The following is a 25,259-nucleotide window of genomic DNA, read 5'->3' on the forward strand; positions in this document are numbered from 1 at the left end:
GTTAAAAGGTATTTTATACCGTCACGGGTTCGGTCTGGCCCACAATGGGGCAAGGTGTTTGCCCCATTGTGGGCCAGACCGAACTCATGCCGGTCCTTGTGCCATGCCATGCCGGTCCATTGTGGGCTTGGCCAAACCAACGTATCCGAGATACTGTTCTTGAAAAATTTCTGGAGTTGATCACCAGGATTCGATCTTGGATACCCCAGAGTGGTAGGCTGAAGCCGTATTTCTATCAGTGTATTAAAATCTAACAGGCAATTGGGGTCAGATTCTCTGGTAGCCATAGAAAACCTGTTACTATTAGCTTGAAAAATTTCTATTTTTTTTAATACTCGTTGTTGTTAAGATGCTTTAATTATTTATGCACATTTTGTATTGTTAACCATGTGTGATGATTGCTAGGGATGCGGGTATCTGTAGAGAGAAGGCGGAAACAAAGTGGATGGAGTGGTGCTCCCAGTACTCTTAGGATGGAAAAAATAAAGTGACCCGATCCAAATTATTTCATGTTGCATAACGAGCTTTTGGATAAGATCGCAATCATATCTTCACGGTGGCAAGTTCTTATCGGAAAGATGCTTTTTCTTAATTTCTCCACCCTGTGGCACTAAGAGGCAGAGATGGATCGCCCCTCCAAAAGTCAAATGTAACGAGCAATTATTTATTGTGAAATCGGGCTGCAATTTTTAATCATATTTTAAAATCATTTAATATAAAATATATGCTCTTCATTTCAAATGAGTAATGTCTTGCCCCTGTACATCATACTTTTCCGTTAGCAGAAGAGTCGTGCCGGTCATCAAACTAACACCTTTCACAGGAAAAATTTTGAATAAAGTAACATAACTTCAGGTTTGAATCGGGAGTTCTTATATAGTTATCGGGCTCCTGCCCCGAAGATTTCCATATCTTATCTCGTCTTTCATCTATCTAACTCTGTTCTCGAGATTATAAGTTCAAAATTTTTTCAAATTGCAGCCCAATTAGTTGGGAATTTTTGTTCCTGAGTCATCTATTTTTGTTATTCTCCTCCTCCCAATCTAATGACTCAGTGACACCACTGCTAAGAAAAGCCGTTTTATCAAGCCCATTGTGGACTTAGCTAGTGGACTCCTTGTCCTTACTATGGCTAGGCCCACAATGGGCCTAGCCGTAGTGAGAACCAGGACATATATCTGAAAGGACCACTCCGAAAATTTCCTAAGGTTTTTCGACCCGAAATTAAATCCACCTCTTCCATAGCAGCAAGTGAAGTCATTAATATTTTTGACATATGGCCGTTCTACGTTTACACCATTACAAATCTCAATTGTTCAGCACGATATTAGAATTATAAAACGTTGAAGTAAGAATTTCCGTGTCGGAAGCGAGAGAATTTTTGAAACTGACGCTGATTTTTTTTATATTCTTTTGTTGAGTACTAACTTATAAGACGGTCTTTTTCCATTTCTATCATGTGATCGGCCAGGTCCGCAATAGGGACAAGCGGGAGACGAATGGGTCCAATATATCCTGGAGAGAAAAATTTCGGGGATTGATTACCTGGATACGATCCTGGATCTCCGAAAGTGATAGGCCGTTTGACTGTCTGTATCGCTGATTAGCCGTGCCAAGTCAATCGGGTAGACGAGTGATGAAGGTGTCAGTCTACCATTCTGAAGTCCCGAGATCGAAAAACCTCGGAACAATTCCCGAAAAACGGAATCTTTCGAGAATTATCCGTTCGGATATGTCAGACCTTTCTTTCAGTACCCGGCCGCCGAATTTGGGCATGGTCGAACCCAAATGGGCTTGCTAAAAATAAAAGCTCTCTTACGAGTTAGTGCCCACGGGGCGGGAAGAATTATAAGAAAAATCCGTGTCAAGTCTAAATTAGACAACAGTTTTTTTCTTCTGAAAACAATTTAAATATTAATTATAATTATCTTTCAATTAACTTTATTATTATTATCTTTTACATTTCTATTTTATTATCAGATTTTTACATTGATGCCAACTTTATTTTATTTTCAGTTGGCAACACGTAACGATACATGTAGAAGTTAAGTGTTGTTTTTGTTTTTAAGGTGTAGAAAATTATTGAAAGGAAAGAATGAATCAACATGCAACTTTCATAGAAATAATTCATAGAAAAATATCAAAATGTTAAATGAATAATTATGATTTCGATTCTTTCCATTATATCTTCTAAAGGAGATATATTAATTTGGGAAAAATGTATCCTTCTGTTATTGGGTTAATGTTACCCTTGGTGCCAAGATGGAGGCTTGTCTCTGATTCCAGCAAGGAAACAGAGGGACGCACATTCTAACCTAACCTATTCTAATAATTTGGTTGCTAGTAATTATGGTAATTAGATTAGGTTAGGTTAGGTTAGAACGTGTGTCCCACTGTTTCCTTGCTAGAATCAGAGATGAGCGCCATCTTGGCACCAAGGGTAACATTAACCTATATAATTTATAATTTAATTAAGTTTAAAAAAGAGTTCTGCATCTTTAATTATGCTTGTAGATAGAAGAGATGTTTCAAAGGAAAAACTCAATCATTTTACATATATTCTCTTGAAATCACCTGTTGGATCACTTCCTCCTACTTTAGTAAGAAATTAAATAAAAAATTCAGACTATTATTATTATTATAAACATTCTCTCTCTGTTGTGTGTATTTATTTGTGTTTATGTGTGTGTGAGGCCAAGTGGATGAATCCTCTGAATGCTGATAGTTGGTTGCAGGTTTGCACCTACCAATGAACTGGCTATATGGAGTTTTCCAGTATTTCTTTACATGTCTAACACCTAAATAGGGACTGGTTTCTTGTAGAAAGTCCTCTGGGGAGGCACCTGCTCTTAGCAGATTTCTGGCGTGTTGTGTTGTCGTATCCCTTAAACTAGGTTGCTGGACGTTCTGTATATATGGTATTGTCCCTTGTAAGAAATGTCTTGATGTCCTGGCAAATTTTGTTGGAATGCCTTGTCCCATATTTGGCAAAAGAAATGACAAATTAAACTTTCAAAGTCATTTTATGTGAAATAAGTAACATTTTAACCAAACTGGATATCCTTCAATCTTTGTATATCATATAAAGCATTAGAATAGAACTAACATTGCTTCAGAATAGAATCAGTGGGAAAAAGATATATCAAAAGTTTTCAAACATATGTCCTGCTGGGTAAAATTATGAGTCTCTGGGATGTGAGCCCATTGATAGTGAAAGGGTTAAAATAAATTTAGTTAAATTTAATCTCCATCTCTTTATAATATGCATGTCCTGTTTTTTTTTCATTTTGGAAATTTGCAACCCTACATTAAACTAACAAACAAACTATTATGCTTTGTAAGATGGTTTTAAAATTTAGCACACTAATCGGCAGAAATCTCAGAAATAATAACAATCTGTTTTGTGTTAAAGATAACCAAACCAAAAGAACTGAGAACATGAAAATGATATAACAGAAACAATTTTGGTTAAATGAATATGGGTTAACAAATGAAAACATGTCTTAAGTAAGTTTGTGTATTATCTAATGTGAAAATAAATATTAGAAATTATAAAAAGTTATAAAAAATAAATGCAGTACATATTAAAGCCAAATGATTATCGAATTAAATCAGGCTTCATTTCTGCTACTGATAATTATTAAATACTGAGTAATTTGGCACTAGAGGTAGGCATTAGACACAATCTCCTATTGAATTTTAATTTAATAATTATAATTAAATTAATTTTTATTGAATAATTTTAATTATACATCTGCAGTACATATATTTTATATGCTTAAATTCAAATATAAGCAAAGAGTATTTAATTATATTTAAAATTTATGTTTTAAAAATAAAAGATGTATATAGTAAGAATGAACAGCAGAATATCTCTTATATATAAAATTCTCGTGTCACAATGTTAGTTACCTTACTCCTCCGAAACGGCTTTACCGATTTTTACCAAATTTTATATGCATATTCAGTAGGTCTGAGAATCAGCTACTATCTACTTTTCATACCCCTACACCATTTCCCCCCTTTCAAAAATATATTTATATATGGATTAAGGCTTTTATGTCCAACAGATGGCGCTAACTTCCGACGACCTAAGTTTGCTTTTCTGTGAGAAGTGGACTGAAGCAGATCATTTTCTATCTATCTATATAAATAAAATATAACGTTTGTTTGTTCCTACTGATTCCTTTGAAATTTTGACACAACGTTGCATTCGAATACGCACGTGTTTTTATATAATATACATGTCGAAATTCCCCCCAGTGGGGGGAGATGGACGGGATTAAGGCTTACTGTGGAGAACTCTGCTTCTATTATACTATTTTACATGCGGTTTTTTGCGTTTTTAATTGCGTTTTAATAGGTTACGTCAACAGAATATACACTAAAAAGGGATTTGTCGATATTCCCCAGCGGGAAAAGTGACGGGATTAAGGCTTACTGTGAAGAACTCGGCTTTTATTATACTATTTTAGATGCGTTTTTGATTGCGTTTTAATAGGGTACGTCAAGAGAATGTACACTAAGAAGGGATTTTTTGAAATTCTCTCCCACGGGGGAAGTGTTATACATTTATAATAGATACATTTTGAGCCACAACAACGCGTGGCCGGGTCAGCTAGTATATATATATATATATATATATTCTGCTGTTTATTCTTAAATTATATAAAATTTTAACTTCATTTACATTTGTTTTTATATTTTTAAGGAAGATGATGGAATATACTGTTACTATATTAAAAAAGACAAGCTTTATTTTATGATGATTACTAAAACTAAAATGTTTGAATTGATAGCTGTGGAATTCTTAGATAAGTAAGAACTATAATAATTCATTAAATATTTATTTACATAGAGCATTTTTTTAAAGTTAAATTTAAGCTTAAATCTTAACTTTATATAATTTGTTACAGATTTTATGGTCTGCTAGGTGACTTTTGTGGACTGATAACAGAAGACACGGTTTGCAAGAATCAAGCTTTAATTTTTGAACTGATGACTGAAATAATTGTAAATATGTAACTTATTACATTTGTTTTTTAACTATATATAACAAATTTATGAAACAGCTATTTTTAAAACTGTTTTGTTAATGATCTAGCAAAGTGATTCACCAATCAACATAAATAGCCTATAAATTCTTTAATCATAAAAAATATTAGTCATAGCAAAATATATATTTTTACACTCATTGTATTTTAATCAGTTCATGAAAGCTACAAAAGTTTAATATTAATCAAAACAATTTTCATTTTGCAAATTACTCAAATATTTGTATTTGTATTGTAATCAGGAGAAATGTGTAATATAAATAGGAAATTAAATAACATATTATTAGATATATAAATAATAAAGCATTAGTCATAATATATCAAATAATATGAATACTTAGTTTAAATTTTCAATTTTATTAAAATGGCTGATTAGAAATAAACATCATGGGTTGGTGGGAAAGTAATTTCATTTTAAAAGTTAGAATTAAAGCTATCAATTAAGCATTATTATTTCTTATAAATTTATACAATGATTATTGTCATTATATGACTCACTGTTTAGAAAATGCATGTGCATTATTTGATAGAATTCTACAAGGTAGATCTAACTCTTTAACCCTTTCCATGCACTTGCCATTAATTTGTGATGCGAGATATGCCTTTAGGCTTAATTAATCAAAAAATTTGATTAATTTGCATTATATTCGAGTTTTCCACGATCTTAGCTTTGATTTGCTTTTCTGTAGGTTGATTGACTTTGTTTAAGCCAATAAGTGTTTTGTTACCACCCCTGGGCCATAAATATTTGGGTAAAAAGGATCCCCCTACCATTCTACAGCAAATCTTCACAGTTGACTGAAAAGAATCAAGGAGAAACTCCTTATACAGTTTTATTGGGTATCTTCTGTCTTTGTTGACATTACTTTAACTAATCACAGGCTTGTGAAAGGAAAAAATTGCCGCAAACAGCCCCGCCTCCAACCTTCCAAGTAAAATGTAAACAATCGCAATAAATTCGCTTTTTAAATCGTTATTTAGCTCTAATTAACTAATTTAATGCACTTAAACATTAAATTAGCTAATTTGACAATATTTAAGCGAATAAATATATTTTTAAAACTTTCTAGCAATAAATATTGCCGGGAAACTCGACCTCCCTATAGTAAGTCTATGGAAGATCTTCTTGCTGTTAATTGGCTATAAAATTCTTGTTTCTACGCCTATTACACTCTAATTGGTAATCTATATTATGACTGAATCAACTGCAACGAATGAGAGTTTTTTTTAGACCCATCTGGTCGGAATTTTCCTGCAAAGATCCAGTCCACATGATTAAAGTCAGAATGTAAACAAACGTTAAAAAGTAGCTATATTCTCCATTTTAGAGCCATAATTCTATTAGTTTTCATATTATTTGACTTTACTTAGACAAGAAGATTTCTTATCAAAAGCATCTAGCTGAAAAATTTACCGGGAAACTCATTACTTTCAAATATTGCGTAATTGCAGGAAAAAATTAACTAATTGCTTATTTTAGTGTATTATTGTATAAAGCATTGAAAAAATATATAAAAATATTCACTATTTTAAGCAGAAATATATAATGATAAACTTGAATTTGTCGCTTTACAAGAACAATGGACTTCTCTCCCTGCTAAGTAATTAGAGACATAGTGTAAATAATGGCAATAACTTCTCCCCCCCGCTCTAGCTAGAGAGATGGGGTTTGTTTTGTTTAAAAGAAGACAGATGTGTCTACCTAATAAATGCACAAAGTTCAGCAATTCTCTGTAAAATAATTTTTTTTTTCTTTTGGTCGTAAACTTCAAATTTTAATATTTTAAATTTGTATTAAACTATAAATTAAACAATTGTAAACTGTAATATGTTTTTAATCAAACACAAAAAACAGATTAAACATAGCGTGATTTTGAAGCGAAATATCACAATTTAAAAATTATCCAAAAAATGCAAAAAATGCACCGCACGACAAATTCCACTCAAAAATGTTCTGTAGATCGTTGTCCGGAAAGGGTTAAGAGAAAAGTCATGGTGTCTGATAAAGTGTACTTTTGATTGTTTATGTTTTCTGAGTTTAAAGGAGGTGTAAATGCAGTATATTTGATAGATGTTTGTGATATGTTTGAAAGTAATATTGTAACAAAACATGCTAACTTTTGGTTAAGAAGTTTTATTCTGGAAATTTTAATTTGTGATAAACCCCATTTTTTGTTAGTGGTTGATGATGTATAAAAGCAAATATTGATAGAAAATGGCTAATATCTCATGAAATGGCAAAAAGAATGACTGTTGGTCATTTAGAATTTAAAGAATGAAATTATTTTCCTAGCAACTCAATATATAACAATAAGATTTATATATCAAAATAAAATTTATATTAATTTTACTTGATTTTAAAAGGATTTTGGTCATATTCAAACTACCAGCCTTAATCAGTTACGGCATTTTATCTACAGTGATCCAGTTGTAATAAGAAAATCATTGGAAAGAAACATTTCAAGAAAATCTGGTCCGGTAATTATTACAGATTTATATATATTATATTACAGTAAGATAGAATTACAGTTTCAATAATTAAGTTTCAGTATAAACTTCTGATCGATATTATCAATTAATTTGCAATAAATAACTACAGCTGTCATTGGCTTTTCCATTATAATTACAGATTCATCACACACCTTTTCAACTTTTTATTCAATCAATGCAAAATTTTTCGGAATGCATTTCAGCTTGTTCAAAAGCCCTCTTTACTTGGGTAACATATATATACATTCAGCATTATGGTATAAATAAACATCTATAAAAGAATCGGACAAAGTAAAAAATACAATATTTGTTAAAACTGACAATTATCATACATTTTTATTGTGTTCAACAATGACAATGCAACCCATGTTTTTACTTTATCAGATTCTTATTTATAATACTATAGTGTTGAATGTGTATATATGTTACAGTAAAAACCCGTTTTTAGTGAAAACGCGTTTTAACTAGTTGAAACTAGTTTTTACTGGATGTTATTGTTAAAACTAGAATTTACTGCTAGTCAAAAATGAATTTGAGTTAAAATTAGTTTTAACTAGACAAAACGGGTTTTAACAAAATGGCTTAGTAAAAACTGTTTCGACCAAGGTCATTCAGCTAACACGTTCCTATAGTGTATGATGAATTTCGTATCGCTTTAACCTTTTTCCCCCGACATCTTGTTTACGTTTATTTCGAGATCCCTCCTAAGGCAATATAGGTCAGTCAGGCGATATTATTTTAAAAGTTCACCAAAAATCAAATTATCATTATATCTATATGGAAAAAATCACTTACATTTATTAATATCTTTAGTTTTAAATACGATATTTTTCAATGCATTTTGTTAGAAAAATTTATAAGAAAAAAAATAATATATATCAGTACTGACACAAACTTGATAATTTGTAACATTTTGTGAAAATTAACATTGTCTAGTTACATAGTTGTTTGCTGGCACTGAGCCAGAAAGAAGTAGAATATTTTTTGTACAATTTGATATAACACTTATGCATGTATGTTTATTCGTTGTGAAATTATCGCACATTATATCAAACATTTGTTTGAAATCAAAATTTTATACTGCTATCAACTAATATAATGAATTATTATACTTTATTCACTTCATATTGAATGAGATTATATCTGTTGTTAATAAATTTTACAAAAATCGATATTTACCAAAGTAACGATGAATCGGTACCCTCGAAGTTTTGCTTAAAAAGCCAGGGTATTGATCGATCGGTGCCTTCGGGGACAAAGGGTTAATTAATGTTAATAACACAGATGTGTGACCAATATTTTCAATAAATATCGTATTAAATAATACAAATGTTTTAATCCCAATCATCACTTTATTTATTTTCCCCAAACATATTTATGTTGCTAAAATTAGTTTTAACTAATGTTAAAAGTCGAAAAGTTAATTTTGATTTTAGTTTTATCTAAAATCAAAACATGTACAGCAGTAAATTCTAGTTTTAACTAGACAAAACGGGTTATAACAATGACATCCAGTAAAAACTAGTTTCAACTAGTTAAAACGCGTTTTAACTAAAAACGGGTTTTTACTGTAACATATATATATATATGGTTACCCAGCTGAAGAGGGCTTTTGAACAGGCTGAAATGCATTCACATTCTGAGAAATTTTGCATTGATTGAATATAAAGTCAAAAAGGTGTGATGAATCTAATTATAACAGAAAAGCCAATGTGATTTTTAGTTATTTATTGCAAATTAATTTGAATAGTTTTTTGTTTATTAAAAAAATGTTAACTTTTGTTTTATATTATTAATTTTTTATTAACAATTTGTTATATAATTTATTCAGATAATTGTGAAAATATACTTTGAATGAAAATACGTGATATTATTCCAAAAAGAATTTTAAAATTTATTTTAAAATCTTATAAAATTACTTTGTAAATGGAGAATTGATTTCATAATTTTTTCCTCTGTGTTCTGATAATGACTAGAATTTTATTATTATTATTCCTATTTTCTACTGAAAATAATTTGATTATTTTATTAAGTGACTGTTATAATGGAAAGAAAGATATTTTTAAAAACTTAGAACGTAAGTATTAGTTTGTAAAGCTCTGTATAAAAAGTTGCTTTTTAAACTAATTTTATTTGATTTTCATTGTATACAATATTATTTTATACCACAATTTATGGTATGTTTTACATATTGTTTTATAATAATAAATGACGCTTTTAGCCCACAACTTTAATTTAGATAGAGTTAGATAACCTAATAAATAGGATTTAACAATTTGGAAGCTTATCTGTCGGCCTTGGTGTGATAAGCCCTCCAAATTGTTAAATCCTATTTATTAGGCTATCTAATTCTATCTAAATATTGTTTTATGTTGAATTATTTATAAAAATTACCTATTAATTAAAATTTTAAATAGTGCTTATTGCCAACCGATCATTCATTATTAGTTTACTGAAAAAAATATCCCAAAAACTTGTTTTTTTAGTTTTTATCATAAGATGTCAGATGATTTGTTATAGTAAAAATACAAGGGATATTTTTAAAGTAAGGATTGTTTTTACAATAAAAAAAAAATGAACTATTAAACATTATGAGCACTTTATTTTTTCTCAGATTCTACATACTTTTGGCTACTTTTTTACATAGTTTCTGTTGTTGTTGAAACATTTGTCATGGCATGAAACCAGTTTCTGTTGACCTGCATCATAGAGAATTCTGTAGACCCCATCTGAGGGATAATCATTCCTGAACCATTGTTTTCACTTTGTTAGTTTAGAAATGCTTGCTGGCAAGGAACTTTTTTATATGCAGGAAGACATGTAGTCTGTCAGTGCCAGGTCTGGGCTGTATGGAGGTTTGATTCAATTGCTGCCACCCAAAAGATTTGGACAGGAAGCCAATAACAGACCTTATTTCACAGGTGGTTGGCTACTTGATATTAAACATACCCATCACACAACATGAAAAGCACATATTGCCGATGTGATTCAAAATGGCATCCATTTGTGTGCCAGGAGACACTGTGCATATGCAGAATTATGAATGGGCATGTTTTAAAAAGATATTGACAAACAATTCTTACTTAAAAAAATATCCTTGTAAAATTTTATTTTTGTATTTTTCCTAAATTATGTTTTAAATGATATTTGATATTTTTATCAAAAGCTTTCATAACAATAATTAATTATACAACTGCAGTCTGCTGTAAAAACTTTAAATTATATAAGAAAGTGTACATGATTAATGAAGTTACTAATTATTATATAATTATTCTATTTATTATATAGTTTGGTCCGCTCATAGAGATTAAAACATATTGAAACACAATGAAATACCAATGGTTGCCTTAAAAATCAGGCTATAAATTGGCTAATTAAATGATTGATATAAAGTAATTGGTTACTAGAGATGACATTAAGATAATAGATGACATTAGGTGCCATCTCTTATCTAAATTAATAATTATAATTTAAGTAAATATTAAATAAATTTAAAACCTTCTGGAACCTTTCTTTTTAAGGTGATCATTGGTTTTTCATTATATACTCATCGGGCTTAGTAATGTTTATTTATATTATATATATATATACCTTGCTGGGTAGTACGTTCGCTGGCTGATTGCTGTTGTGGAGTTGTTCTTAGGCCATGGACGTAGAAGTTGTCCCCAGCCAGTACTGTATTTAACCAAGTAAGGTTATATCTAAATTAATATACTTCTGGAAGTGAAGACTCACTCGGGGTCCAGGTGGCGTAACTGACAAGCGGAGGTTGCAGGTTCAAGCCCTGCCCTCGGTCAGTGCTTTTATTCCAGAAGGTTCCTAAATTTGTTTAATATTTACTTAAATTATAATTATTAACTTGGTGCGAGATGGCACTTAACGTCTACCTCTAGTAACAAATTACTTTATATCAATCATTTAATTAGCCAATTTATAGCCCAATTTTTAAGGCGATCATTGGTATTTCATTGTATACTCATCAGGCTTAGTGGTGTTTATTTATATTACATATTGAAACACACTTTAAATTATGATACTAACTTTATAAATAATTTAATGTATATGATCTTTATGGTTTATTGTAGAATAAAACTTTCCACAATTTTCAGAGGAATAAATTTAACTATGTTCTTTTAATATTACTTATATTTATTCAATATATTACTTATATTTTTTCAATAGTTTGGACTAGAACAAATTTCTACTAGTAGTAATGCATCCAATAGACCATTAGTGAAGTCAAGATCTCATCAAGTAAATAGTTCTTTTTCTTATCTTAAATTATCGTAAATAATAATTTAAATTGAGATACATAAATGTAATTTGAATAACATTTAATTGAATAATATATTTGATCTACATAATAATGTCATACATAATAATTAATTCATAAAAATGAAACACATTTATATAATAGATTTTATTAAATCAAAAACATAACATTTAGTATATTTATATACAGTAGAGCATCAATTATCTGACCCCCGATTAACCGACCGCGTTCTAGTCGGCAAATTCAAATGTCCACTAGTGATGTGGTGCTACAATATTTGGTTATGTCTTGGCTACTTTAATATTATTTTTCTTAAATTTTTGCATGTTTTAGCTGGCAGCACTGGCTCGACCATGAAAGGGAGGCTAGTATTTAAACCAGGCCTAATACACTATACTAATAATGTATTTTTTCATACTTTTCGGTTATCCGACTTCAGTTATCTGACCAACCCCAGTCCCCAATTGAGTCAGATAATCGATGCTCTACTGTACAAATTTTTAAAATATTTTTAATAATTTATACATAAGATCACTAGGAATTTGAATTTCTTTAAACCAACTTTATTTAGTAAAGGATTTTATATTTAAATTAATTCATTATATTAAATTTAATTAGAATAGAGAAATAAAGAATTATTTTTATCGGCTGATGTTGGGCTGCAATTTTCAAAAATTTCAGACCAATAAATTCCCACTGGCACTGGCATTTTTTTCATAATTTCGAGAATGGAGTTAAATGAAAGTCGAGACCAGATACGGAAAGCTTGGGACAGGAACTCCGATTAACTATATATGAACTTCTGGTTTGGACCTGAATTTCATATTATTTCAATTTAAAAATTTTCTCCTCAACAGAGTTAGATAGATGACTGGCATGATTCCATTGTTAACAGAAAAAGTATGATGTACAGGGGCCAGAAACTATTAAAATTGAGAGCATTCTGATGTAAAATTGCAGCCAGGCATTGTGATGATGTCACAATAAATAATTGCTTGTTGGATATTAAATATTTCTGAAAAATAATTTACAGTAGAGAGTCGTTAATCGGAATCAATTGGGGACTGGGGTTGTTCAGATTAGTGATTTGTTCGAATTACCGATTATGTACGAAAAAATACATTAACCTGTCCGATGTTCAAATTTTTCTCCGTTGCGTGTTGCTTTGTGTTGAATTTTTCTCTGTTGCGTGTTGCTTCGTGTTGAATTTTCGTCGATTTTAAGCATAACGAAAATTTTTATAATAATAATCGAGGCTATCGTATTGTTAAAAATTATTTCTTCATTTTGTACAAACAAAATAAATATATTGAAGAATATAAAAGCATAAAAATTATACTTTAGAAGTAAATCTAGTATCAAAAACTGTTCGATTCAGCACGACACAGTTCGACTGAAAATTGTTCCGATTAACGACTCTCTACTGTAGTTTGTTTTTATACTGAGAATCTAAATTTAAATTGCTTAAATGAATTTAGCATTTACAAATCATTAGTGCATGTATAAAGAATTTTTAATAAATATGGTAAAATTTCATTTATTTCATTGCAGGAATTACGAGAAAATGAAGTTTTTGTGGATATTATCGAAAGACTGATTGTACATATGAATTCTGATGTAAACAATTTTTTTAATAAAATTTTTTACATTTTTTATTGAAAAAATGTAAAAAATTAATATTGATTAATTTTATTTTAAGGGTTCAGTTTTCAGCTTTCAAGTAAATGGTTGTATTCAATTGAAAAGTTTTATTTATTTTAATCCTGATATTAGACTGGGCTTGAATGAAGATTTGATTGTGAAAAATTATTCAAGAGATGGTAGTATTTTTTATTTTTAATATTTTGTATAAATTTCATTATAGCTTTAAAAGATTTTGTTCCAGATTCACTGATTTATAAACTATTTGTTTAACACTGAGAACTAATTTTGTTATTTCTCTTTGAAGTGAGCTTTATGTTGATGTATTTACACCAACTTTAGTAGGTGTAAATACATCAACCTTAAGAGCTTTCTGCATATACTTGAAAGTAGGTGTTGCTTATATAAAAAAAAAAATTTATTTTACTAGAATATTGCATAAGCCATCCTCTCTTTTTTTTGAACAAATCATACTTTTTTTATCAATTATCAATGATTTGTGTATTACATATCACCGATAATTGTGATATACCAAAATATAATTAACCTTAAAATACTATGTATGTTTTAAACTAATTATTGGAAAAATTGGAAGTAAAAGTTACTGTCAAACATAGACAGTGACCCCAGCTGGAAATCAAATTTTTTATTTTTAACAGTGTTATAACAGAACAATATTATTTGAGGACCTTCTTTACAATATTGAAAATTGTAATAAACAATTTTTTTAATATTGTATTTAATTTTTTTTAAACTTTATTTTCTGTATTCATTGGAAAAAACAGAAAATTTTCATTTTCTTTTAGAGTAATGTTATATTTTTCATCATAACACAACAAATTAAATGACAGAATTATAATTAAATATCAAACTCAGCTTTTAAAAAACACTTAATAAAACATTTAACACCTTCTATCGCTGAGAATACTTTATTTAATTAAACACAAATGTTTTCAGCCTAATGGAATAGGCCAACCTCAGGTGAACTGACATTCAAACATTTCAAAATTGTAATAAATGGAATGTTCAATCATTATATATTCAAATGTAAAATGAATAAATAACAAAATAAAATATACTAAATACACTAAAGCCACAACAATATAAATAATAAAATAAATAAAATAAAATAAATACATAAAAATTAAATGCATAAAAAGGCATCACAATATAAGGGCAGATACAGACTAAGAATTTTTATATATTAATTTTTCTTTTATGTAGAACTTCCATGCAGAAGTTAATCTATCAGCATCCCTTGCATTAATACAGCCATCTCTTAATTTACTTTTATAGATTTCTTGTTGCAAAGCTAATGATGGGGACCACATGATCTTGAGGATAGTTGCTTTACTCCATTTAACTACAGAGTCCTCGCTTGTGCCATACTTGACAAAACTGTGTTGCAGTGTCCTTTATTAATGTCATATTTGTGTTCCTTAAGTCTAATAGCTAAATTCCTTCTTGTGACTTCAATATAGTCCTTCTTAATTCCTAACCATTGATTTTCAAACGGAATTCTATACATGCCTGTTTTTTTTTTTATTTCTTAAGTATGTCTTTGTCATTTCTGAGAATACTATACAAATTAGGAGCGCTTTCGTAAACTATTTTGGAGTGTTTTTGTCTAATACTTGCTTCATGATGTCCTTGATGTTTTTATTATAAATGAACTTGGCGATTTTTAACGATTTGTTTGGGTTCTTAACCTTTTGCCTCCTTCATATCTTTTAATTAGCCCTTCTATTGTACTTTTTTATATCCCAAGTTTGAAGCTATTTCTTTGATTCTATTAAGCTCCTTCATCCTATCTAATACATTAGAGCAATATGAATACGCTCTTCTATTGAGTGCACGAAAAGCTGACAGTTTGTATCCATACGGGTCATTCGAGTTAGTTGGAATGTAAAGAGGGACTGTGGTGTGTTGGTTTTATGTAAATACCCATTGTTATACAATCTCTTTTCAATTGTATGTCTATATCTAGAAAATGTATTCGTTTGTGGCTCTTTTGCTTTAGTTTAAGTTTTAATCCATCATTGTTTGTGTTGTTGATTGCTTGTATGAACTCGTGTATTCTCTTGCCGTTTTTCCAAATAATGCACACATTAATTTAAGCTTACTTTTTAATCACTTTGTTTTATTCCAAAACTTTGACAAGTATCATTTTATGTTAAATATGCTTATTTTGAACTTAACTCCCAAAAGATATTTGCCATTCACTGTTTATAATATAGAAGAATAATTAAACTGTAAATAATCAATAACAACTTTGTTATAATATGGTATAGTAAAATGAAATAGAAAGTAAATCTGTACAATATAAAATTAAATAAAAATTTACTCTGTTATATATTTTGCAATGTATGATAATACAAATATATGATTAAAATTGATTTCATTCTTTCATGTTTATAGAGTTGATTTTATAAAATTAAATAAATAAATTTAATTTTTGGTAATTGTTACAATTTAAGTTATTTTAGATTAAGTATCTAAAATGATATAATTTAAATTATTTTTAGCTTATGCTACTGGAATCTATTTGGATCAGTTGAATTTTCATGAATGTGTTAACACTGAAAACTTTGAGAAAAACAGGACAATTGTAATTCATCCTCCTCAAGGAAGTGTAAGTACTATTAATTTAAATAGGTAATATAATACAGTATATATTACACTAGGAACTTTATCCCTAACCATCTTTGACATTGTTTTGCATTGCTTTGCAATATTATTCAAATCATCAATTAATTCTTTGATAATTATTTATGAAATTTAATAATTTTATATATATGTTGATTACATAAGTGTAAATATTAGTAAAAAATTGAATAAAGAATAACCAATGATAAGACAAAGAAAAAAAAAGTAATTTAAAATAATGTGGAATGAATTAATAAAAATAAACATCTTCACAAGTAGGCTGATGACATTTACCATATTAGTTACCAAGTGTTTGGTATCTAATAGCAACAGATTTTTCAGTTCATATTTGAATATCAGGGTGTTGTCTGACTGTCATGGCTGTTGGTGTGAATTTTTTTGCTCTCTTCAATTTGATTCACTATTGCTTCCTTCTGGAAAAATGTCAGCATTTCCGTCTCAGAAAAGGAAAACTTCTTCGTCGCTATCTCAAGACAGATCACCACGAAATGTAAGAAAACGAATCAGAAGCAAAGAAAATGTCTCAGGTGAGTCAACAGAACAATTAATCTTGTCTTATATAAGTTCCAAAAAGAATTCAACTTTTGTTGAAACTGCAAGCCTCTTCAAATAGAAATTAGAAACACTTTTGAACTGTTTAGACAGAATGCAAGCATGGATTGAGAATATAGATACTGCATTAATAGATGTGAATCTAGGCTATCTGTCCTTGAAACTGATAGAGAAAAAGTTTATTTTAAAGATAACAAATCGAACACAAAAATTAATGTAATTTGTAATAATCTGCATGAAAAATTAACGAAATTAGAAGATAAAGAAAGAAGGAATAATATATTGGGCATAGAGGAAAATGATAAATCAGACGATTGTTCAGTTAAGGTTCAAAAACTTTTCAATGATAAATTGAAGATTACAGATGTCAATATTAAACATGCTTTTTAGAATTGGAAAGTTTAACCTAATGTAAAAAGACTGATTATTTGTGAACTGTTTAATTTTGAAGATAAATTAAAAGTTTATAAAAATGTTAGTAATTTAAAAGGCCTAAATATATTCATTAATGATGACTATTCGACAAGTACCAGAGCTGCCAGAAACAAACTAAGACTGTCTGGAAAAGAAATGCATTAAAAGGAGCTAAAAATGCCAAACTGTGATATAACAGACTAATTATAAATAGTAAGATATTTGCTTGTAATTAGAGGTGAAATTTTCCAGACAGATGGATAACAGTCTTTTTTAGGAATATAATTTATAATGATAAACATCATAATAACATAAACAACAAGAATGACCAATATGATGGTCTGTATTTGGATAAAGATAATAATATGAAACTTCTCTTCTATAATATTGTGGGTTTACATAATAAATTCTGTTTCCCTATTCTTTTGGAATAGGGAAACAGTATTTATATTGTATTTTATAATTTCTGGAATCTGATATAAAAAATGAATATATTGTCTGGTGGAAACATGGCATACATCTTCAGTAGTTGAATCAATGCTATCTGATGACTATAAAATTTATCATCAGATATCTCATAGTCACAAGGGACCTGGAAGACCTAGTGGTGGTATAATTTTCTGGTTTAGATTAAATACAGTATTAGTTTCAATTGATATTTCAGACATGATTTATATTGATTTTACAACTAGATACTGGCAAATTAACCATTATTCAGTTAATAGTGTCCTGTATTCTGCCTAATAATAACTATGATGTTGATTTCAAGAATACTTTGTTACTTATAGAAAACTACTTGCTACACAGAACTAATTTGATATCATGTGCAGATTTTAATGCTGGAATGGGACATTCCAATTATTTGCCATTTTTTACTGGTGATTGACATATTGCCTTGAGAGTTTCAAAGGATTCTACTGTTAATAATTGAGGGAAACTTCTCTATCACTTTTGTGAAAATAACATGAGAAAAAAATCTATGGAAATTGTTTAAGAAAGTGAAAAAATTAAATACAGATGAATTTTATGTTTCATATAAAAATTACTTAAAAGAATATAAATTATTATGTCTAAAGAAAAAAGAGTCCTATTTTTGGAACTTAAATAGCAGATTGGTGACATGCAATAACTCTAAATTATTTTGGCAAATAATTAATAGTTTTAAACTTAAAAGTTCATTGTGTAATTCAAGAATTCCTTTGGAAAGATGGTTCAATTATTATGCTACTAAATTATCTAAAGAACATTTTTTACTCATTAATGATGATCTATTGTCAATGGATGTGTCTAAAGTGTTTCCAATAGAAATGGAATGTTTTACAAAATTTATACTGGAGGAGCTAAAAGAAACTATTAATCATTTAAAACTGATACCTTGCCTGGAATTGATTTTATTAGTACAAAATATTTAAAGTGTTTTTCAAAAAATTTTCTTCTTACTACATTGAAAGTTTTAACTCTATTAACAGAAATTCTACTTTCCTGGAAAAATAGATTGAATCTTTGATTATTCCAATATATATAAAAAAAGCAGTGTGTATGAGCCCAAAAATTATTGGCCTATATCTTTTTATGGTCTCTATTAGAAAGAATGGGTATGAATGAACAATTTCTTGGCTTTATAATTAACATACATTCCAAAGCTGCTGCAAGACTAAAGATTTTAGCTGAAACAACTGATTTATTTGGTATTGACATTGGAGTTTTGCAGGTGATATTCTGAGCCTACTGCTTTTTAATTTATGTTAATGGTTTGATAGTACAACTTACTAAATCTGACCTACCTGGGATTTCACTTTCTGATCAAGTTGAGTTACAGGTACTAATGTATCTGACAACATTGTAATCCTTGCTGATACTCCACAAATGTTACAAAAGAAAATCACAATTCTAAAGGAATTCTGTTATGACTATGGATTAACTATGTTTCAAAAACAAAAGTGATGATGTTCAAGAAAGGTTGTAGACTATCACCCGTAGAGAGATGATATTTTAATAATCAGCCTGTACAAGTCGTTTCAACTTACTTATACTTGGGAGTTTTATTTTCATTTTCTGGACAGTTTTTACAGGCTAAAAATTACCGTATTCATAAGGCTAAAATGGCACTGGGTTCTGTGTGGCCTATTCTTTCAAAAGCAAAAATTAATTCTGCTCATATTTATATAAAATTATCTCACTCAATGATTTCATCTGTACTAATTTATGCTGCTCCTGTATGGGCAATTACTTATCAAGATAAAATGGAAATTGTTCTTGTTTTTTATCTTCGAAGAATTTTTATGTTATACCATAAAATTCCAGCTTACATGCTGTGATTGGAGTTTGGTGTTTCTAGAATATCAGTATAAAAGCAATAGTTTCTTTTTGGATTAGACTTGAAACTACATGATAACAGTTATGTTAAAGTAGCATATAACAAACTGTATAAATTGTGTTTAATGATGGATAATACATATAACTGGACGTTGGCATTGAAAAATCTGTTAGATCAACATGGTTAGATCCTCATTTGATCAAAAGTTATCAAACATTAATTATAAAAGTGTGTTGCAAACAGAGCATACAAGAAGATTGATCTTTGTTAGAAAAGAACAAGCATTTTCAATTATATTATATTTTTAAACATCTTATGTGTGTGAAGATTATTTGTTTATGGACATAAAACAATTCTGCAGCTGAGATGTGGTCAAAATTATATTTTGATGTAAACAGTAGACTAATAATAGATTTGTTTGTTATATTGTACTAATTTTAGTTTTTATATAATATTTTAACCCCCTTGTAACGAACTAATATTCATACAATAAAGTATTGAATTGAATATTTGAATATCAAACCACATGTAAGTGCCTAAGGTTACTAACATCTAATAAATTTATGCATGACATGATTTCAGATATGCAACTTCCATTGCTGTTGGATAAAGAACCTTTGGTATTATTGAAAGTAGTTAAGCCTTGTAAGGAACTGAGTCCAAACCTTATTTTTTATTTTATTATTATTTCTGTTTTATTATCTTTTTGTTTGGGGTTTATGTTTATTTAGGATGAAGGTTCCCCACCACTCTCTTGTTAGTAATGAAAAATGAAGAAAAAACAACTCACGGAGAAATAAGCGCCATAGGAAACATCTTGCGCACTTGCGCTGCCCGGCAGGAAGTAACAGTCCGCAGAAAAAAAATGGGGGGGAGTCCCCACAATCACTAGTAGAGAAATACTTGATAAACCGTCTTAAACATCCCAGAAAATTATGATAAATATTTTGTAAACGGTTTATAAGCTTTGTCGGAAACTTAAAGCTGCCAGAACAAAGTTAATGTTAGCAACTAAGTATGTAAATAAGAGGAGTAACCCAGCTCAAGTGTGACGTCACCTCAACGTTACCCGAAGAAGGAGAGGTGATTTCCAAACCGAGGTGATTTCCAAATCGAGGCAACTGTGAGAGCGAGGTTAATTTGAAAGCGAAGTATTTTCTGATAGAAGTCCAGATTGATAATTGGACGATCCAAGGTGCTAAAGAGGAGTTCGATTGACGATTTGACGATATCGAAAGGATTGAGGAAATAGTTTCTTCGTATAGTGAGGTGACGGATAGACGTTTAATTAGTAAGAGATTTTGTTCATAGTTGCTAAGTATTTGATTTGTCGAATTTCAAAGGGGAATTACTATTAAGTTAAGCTAAGTTTATTGTCGGGTTGACTTGTTGATTTTCGTTAATAAATTTTGTTTGGAATTATTGATATTTGTACGTAGTACGTTCTAGTTGCTAATTAAATATATTTGAACTTTTGATTTGACTTGATATTTATCGTTGTTATTACTAATTTTTCGGTGCACGCTTAAAAGCCCAGGCCTGGCAAACTAATCTCGAATCTGCGTAAAGTACCCGTTAGGTTAACGGAATTTTCACCGACCGTAATTATAGTCGGTTTCCTAAGATACTAAAAAAAAAAAATAGTACTTTACTATCTTAGGAAACCGACTATAATTACAGTCGGTAAAACTTCCATTAACCTAACGGGTACTTTACGCAGATTCGAGATTAGTTTGCCAGGCCTGGGCTTTTAAGCGTGCACCGAAAAATTAGTAATAACAACGATAAATATCAAGTCAAATCAAAAGTTCAAATATATTTAATTAGCAACTAGAACGTACTACGTACAAATATCAATAATTCCAAACAAAATTTATTAACGAAAATCAACAAGTCAACCCGACAATAAACTTAGCTTAACTTAATAGTAATTCCCCTTTGAAATTCGACAAATCAAATACTTAGCAACTATGAACAAAATCTCTTACTAATTAAACGTCTATCCGTCACCTCACTATACGAAGAAACTATTTCCTCAATCCTTTCGATATCGTCAAATCGTCAATCGAACTCCTCTTTAGCACCTTGGATCGTCCAATTATCAATCTGGACTTCTATCAGAAAATACTTCGCTTTCGAATCTACCTCGCTCTCACAGTCGCCTCGATTTGGAATCACCTCGGTTTGGAAATCACCTCTCCTTCTTCGGTTAACGTACGGGTTTTATACTGTGAGGTGACGTCACACTTGAGCTGGGTTACTCCTCTTATTTACATACTTAGTTGCTAACATTAACTTTGTTCTGGCAGCTTTAAGTTTCTGACAAAGCTTATAAACCGTTTACAAAATATTTATCATAATTTTCTGGGATGTTTAAGACGGTTTATCAAGTATTTCTCTACTAGTGATTGTGGGGACTCCCCCCATTTTTTTTCTGCGGACTGTTACTTCCGCCGGGCAGCGCAAGTGCGCAAGATGTTTCCTATGGCGCTTATTTCTCCGTGAGTTGTTTTTTCTTCATTTTTCATTACTAACAAGAGAGTGGTGGGGAACCTTCGTCCTAAATAAACATAAACCCCAAACAAAAAGATAATAAAACGGAAATAATAATAAAATAAAAAATAAGGTTCGGACTCAGTTCCTTACAGCCTGATGTTAGTGATATTTATATTAAATTGCTTATATTAGTTATATCAATAAAAGATTAACTTTTTAAATACTGGAAGCGCTAAGTTGTCATGCAAAATTATTTGCTTATCAAACATTTATGACTTATTTTTTTTACATTTTTTTTAAATTTCTGCTTTTAATATATGTAATAAATAATAATTAGAAAAGAAGCATACTTATAAAAATCAGTCAGTCATTCATAATATAACAAATTAGTGAAATGTTCTCATATGGTAGAAATTTAAGTGAAATAAGAGTCAGTAAATATCATAAATTTTAACAAAAATAAATATTTTTCAACGTGTTGTATTTAAATTTTCTATTTTTATTTTAATAGGTTTCTGTAATGACTTATCAAATGGAAACAATTCTTCCTTCTTCAATTCCATTTCATTTAACGAGTTTAATAGAAGAATCTGCAAATGGAAAGTATGATTTGATGATAAATATATTTCTATAATAATACAAAAATTCATAAATTTAACAATTTTCGTTTATAAATATATTTAAAAATTATTTGCATTTTAAGTAAATTGTACATTATTTCTTATGAATATTATTTTTAGAGATTTGGATTTGTTGTTGAAGTTGAATTGCAATATTCCTGCTGACAGAGAAACTCTAAGTGTTGTTGTGCATATCCCTATTCCCTCAGCAATGAAAAGGTAAAATTAATATGTAACAATAATATTAATATTTACCATAATTTATTTTTTCAAATTAATCTTACAAGAAAGTGAAATATTTATAAAAAATATAATACATTTTATTTCATAAATTTTATTTTTTATTATTTTAGTTTTATGCAACAGTTTAGTATGACGGAAAACACGGCAGAATTTGTACCTACAGAAAGAAAATTAATTTGGAAAATTAAGAAAATGTCAGGACAGTCTGAAGCAGTTGCTAGATTTAAAGTAATTAAACTTTTTGAAAATAAAGTTTTATATTAAAATTATATAATATTTATTCAACTTGATAAAAACTTTATTTAATATTTTCAGTTGATAGAAGCATATCAGAGTACAGCTAGTCGACTTCAGTTAGGTCCAGTTGCAATAGAATTTGAAATATCTAATTTTGTATGTTCGGGACTGAAGATACGCTTTCTTAGCGTAAACGATCACAGACAGGCATCCACACAAATTCATCGTTGGGTCCGATATGTAACATTAAGTGATTCCTATATTTTTAAAATATAAAGGAAATAATGTATTTTATTTTCAGACATATAATTTAAATACAAATTAATAAATAACACTAAAGCATATTTTTTGCTTTGATGTGTAATTTAATCAGCATACTTGTGTCGTTACATTTGGATAAATATTTGATACCATATTGTTTGAAAAATTAAAAGTGTTTTAAGAAATTATAAAAAAAAAATATTTACATCATTTAAATATTGAATTTCATCATGCACTCTAAATCTAATCTAATCTAATTTCCCAAAATCTAATCTATCATTTTGTAAAACTACATTATCAACCAGAGCCAGAAATATTTACATACAACCAAAAAATTTAAATAGATAAAATATTTTGTATTTTTATAAAAGCAGATGTATCTTTAGACACTTTTCAATATTTAAAATAAAAATTAGATTTTTTAAACAGCCAAGATATGACCTATGATTTCCATCTCCCCATTTTCCTGGAGTTCCAAACTCCAAAATTTAGTAGCATCAATGCCCTTTATATACAAGTTACCATGCCAAATTTCATTTCTTAATCTTTACTCCATTCTGAGATTTGAATGAAATAGACACTAACACAATTTTTTTCCTAGTTTTTTTTTTTTTTTTTTTTTTGACTATTTTGGGTTTGGGGTTATTTCATTGTTAGGAAATTTATACATTTTAATACACTGAACATTTTGATGCAAACTCTAACCTTGTACTCTGATGATTAAGGTGGCATCCTACTGCTCCAAGGGATCTGGGATCAAATCTGGACGGGTAGAAACACCCCGGGAACTCTATGGGGGTGGTCTGTTCCAATACGTCAAATTCTGACCCTTGCCATCCAGCCACCCTATTTGAATATTTGCCTAGAAAAGCTCTCGGCGCTCACAGGGTGGAGGGAGTTAAAAGACATTGTACACCAGAGTTGCAAATCTGGCATCCTTCAACAGAAGCTGATGCCAGATTAACAAGAGCAAAGAGGCCTAAAGGCATTGAATAATGCAACCATTGCCCTTCCTTTGTACTGATGTAGGTGGGTAAATATATGAGGCATCAACACAATACTGCATACAGAAATGATACCCAAGTAAACAGGAAAATGGGATGTGTGGCACAACTACCGTTTTCATGGAAATGGAAGTGCATAGCCAATCACATCAAGGTGGTGTGCCAGATAATAGAGGACAGATTAACAAGAGACTACTATATATCAAAAATTAGGTAAAAATAGAAGAGACGACTGAATGGTCAGACGTAGAAAGAATTCCAGATAGTATGTTACCAAAGGAGAATTTATAATGGCTACAAAAGAGGAATGGTAGGAAAAGTTAGATGAAAGGAAGTTGATGAGTCTATAAGAAAAAGAATTTGGATAAAAGGTAGAATCAGAGAAGGATTACAGAAAAGTGTAGTAGTTGAACTGTTCAGTTTAAGCACAATCAGTGTAAAATGAGAGTTTGTATCCTAATACATGCCGATCAACTTTATTAAATGTCGAGCTCACCCGAAATAAGACGAAGTAGTTGTTAAAATTGAATTACTTGGATACATTTAAGGCCTCATCAAGGATCAAGAGTTAGAGGTTGACAAATAAGCGTTTACGTGTTAAAAGTAAAATGAATGGTAATTGGTTAACCTCTAGCTGTAACTCTTGATCATTGGTCCGTTCAAATGACTGGATTTAGCGCGTCGTGTTGTTACTAAAAGAGTTCGGGTTCGAACTTTTTCCAGAACCTAGGCTTCTCCGATAAACCTACTTTGAAAAAATAGCTAAAGAATCAAAATTTAATATACGTGATGAAATATTTACTTAATAGAACGTGTATATTCTGCGATAATATCTCAGGTTCCATCCCTCGCCACCAGATTGCGTCATTTGGGTCCGATCAAACCCACGATGGGTTAGTATCCACAGAAAGGAAGGAATAAAAAAATTAGTTAAAATGTATAATATTAATATAAATAAATATATAACCATCGATAAAACAACAAAAATAT

The 25,259-nt window shown here is 29.7% G+C and overlaps 1 protein-coding gene across 1 annotated transcript; it reads left to right on the forward strand.

Annotated features, from left to right (window-relative positions):
* Positions 1-2,061: 2,061 nt before the first annotated feature.
* Positions 2,062-23,348, forward strand: LOC136984983 (AP-4 complex subunit mu-1-like). The gene is made up of 13 exons (XM_067282144.1): positions 2,062-2,220; positions 2,515-2,600; positions 4,712-4,818; positions 4,917-5,013; positions 7,419-7,532; positions 11,727-11,798; positions 13,369-13,434; positions 13,517-13,637; positions 15,984-16,090; positions 22,416-22,507; positions 22,645-22,743; positions 22,878-22,995; positions 23,083-23,348. The coding sequence occupies exons 1-13, from the start codon at positions 2,163-2,165 to the stop codon at positions 23,278-23,280; spliced, it is 1,335 nt and encodes a 444-aa protein (XP_067138245.1). The 5' UTR covers positions 2,062-2,162; the 3' UTR covers positions 23,281-23,348.
* Positions 23,349-25,259: the final 1,911 nt, after the last annotated feature.

The sequence above is a fragment of the Centruroides vittatus genome, unplaced genomic scaffold, assembly GCF_030686945.1.
Source record: "Centruroides vittatus isolate TY-2023 unplaced genomic scaffold, ASM3068694v2 contig_941, whole genome shotgun sequence".
Classification (NCBI taxonomy): domain Eukaryota; kingdom Metazoa; phylum Arthropoda; class Arachnida; order Scorpiones; family Buthidae; genus Centruroides; species Centruroides vittatus.

Coding starts and splice junctions, on each gene's coding strand:
- LOC136984983 (XM_067282144.1), top strand. CDS start 2,163: ATGATTTCGATTCTTTCCATTATATCTTCTAAAGGAGATATATTAATT. Junction 2,601..4,711: donor GATCACTTCCTCCTACTTTA/GTAAGAAATTAA, acceptor TATATTTTTAAG/GAAGATGATGGAATATACTG. Junction 22,508..22,644: donor GAAGAATCTGCAAATGGAAA/GTATGATTTGAT, acceptor TATTATTTTTAG/AGATTTGGATTTGTTGTTGA.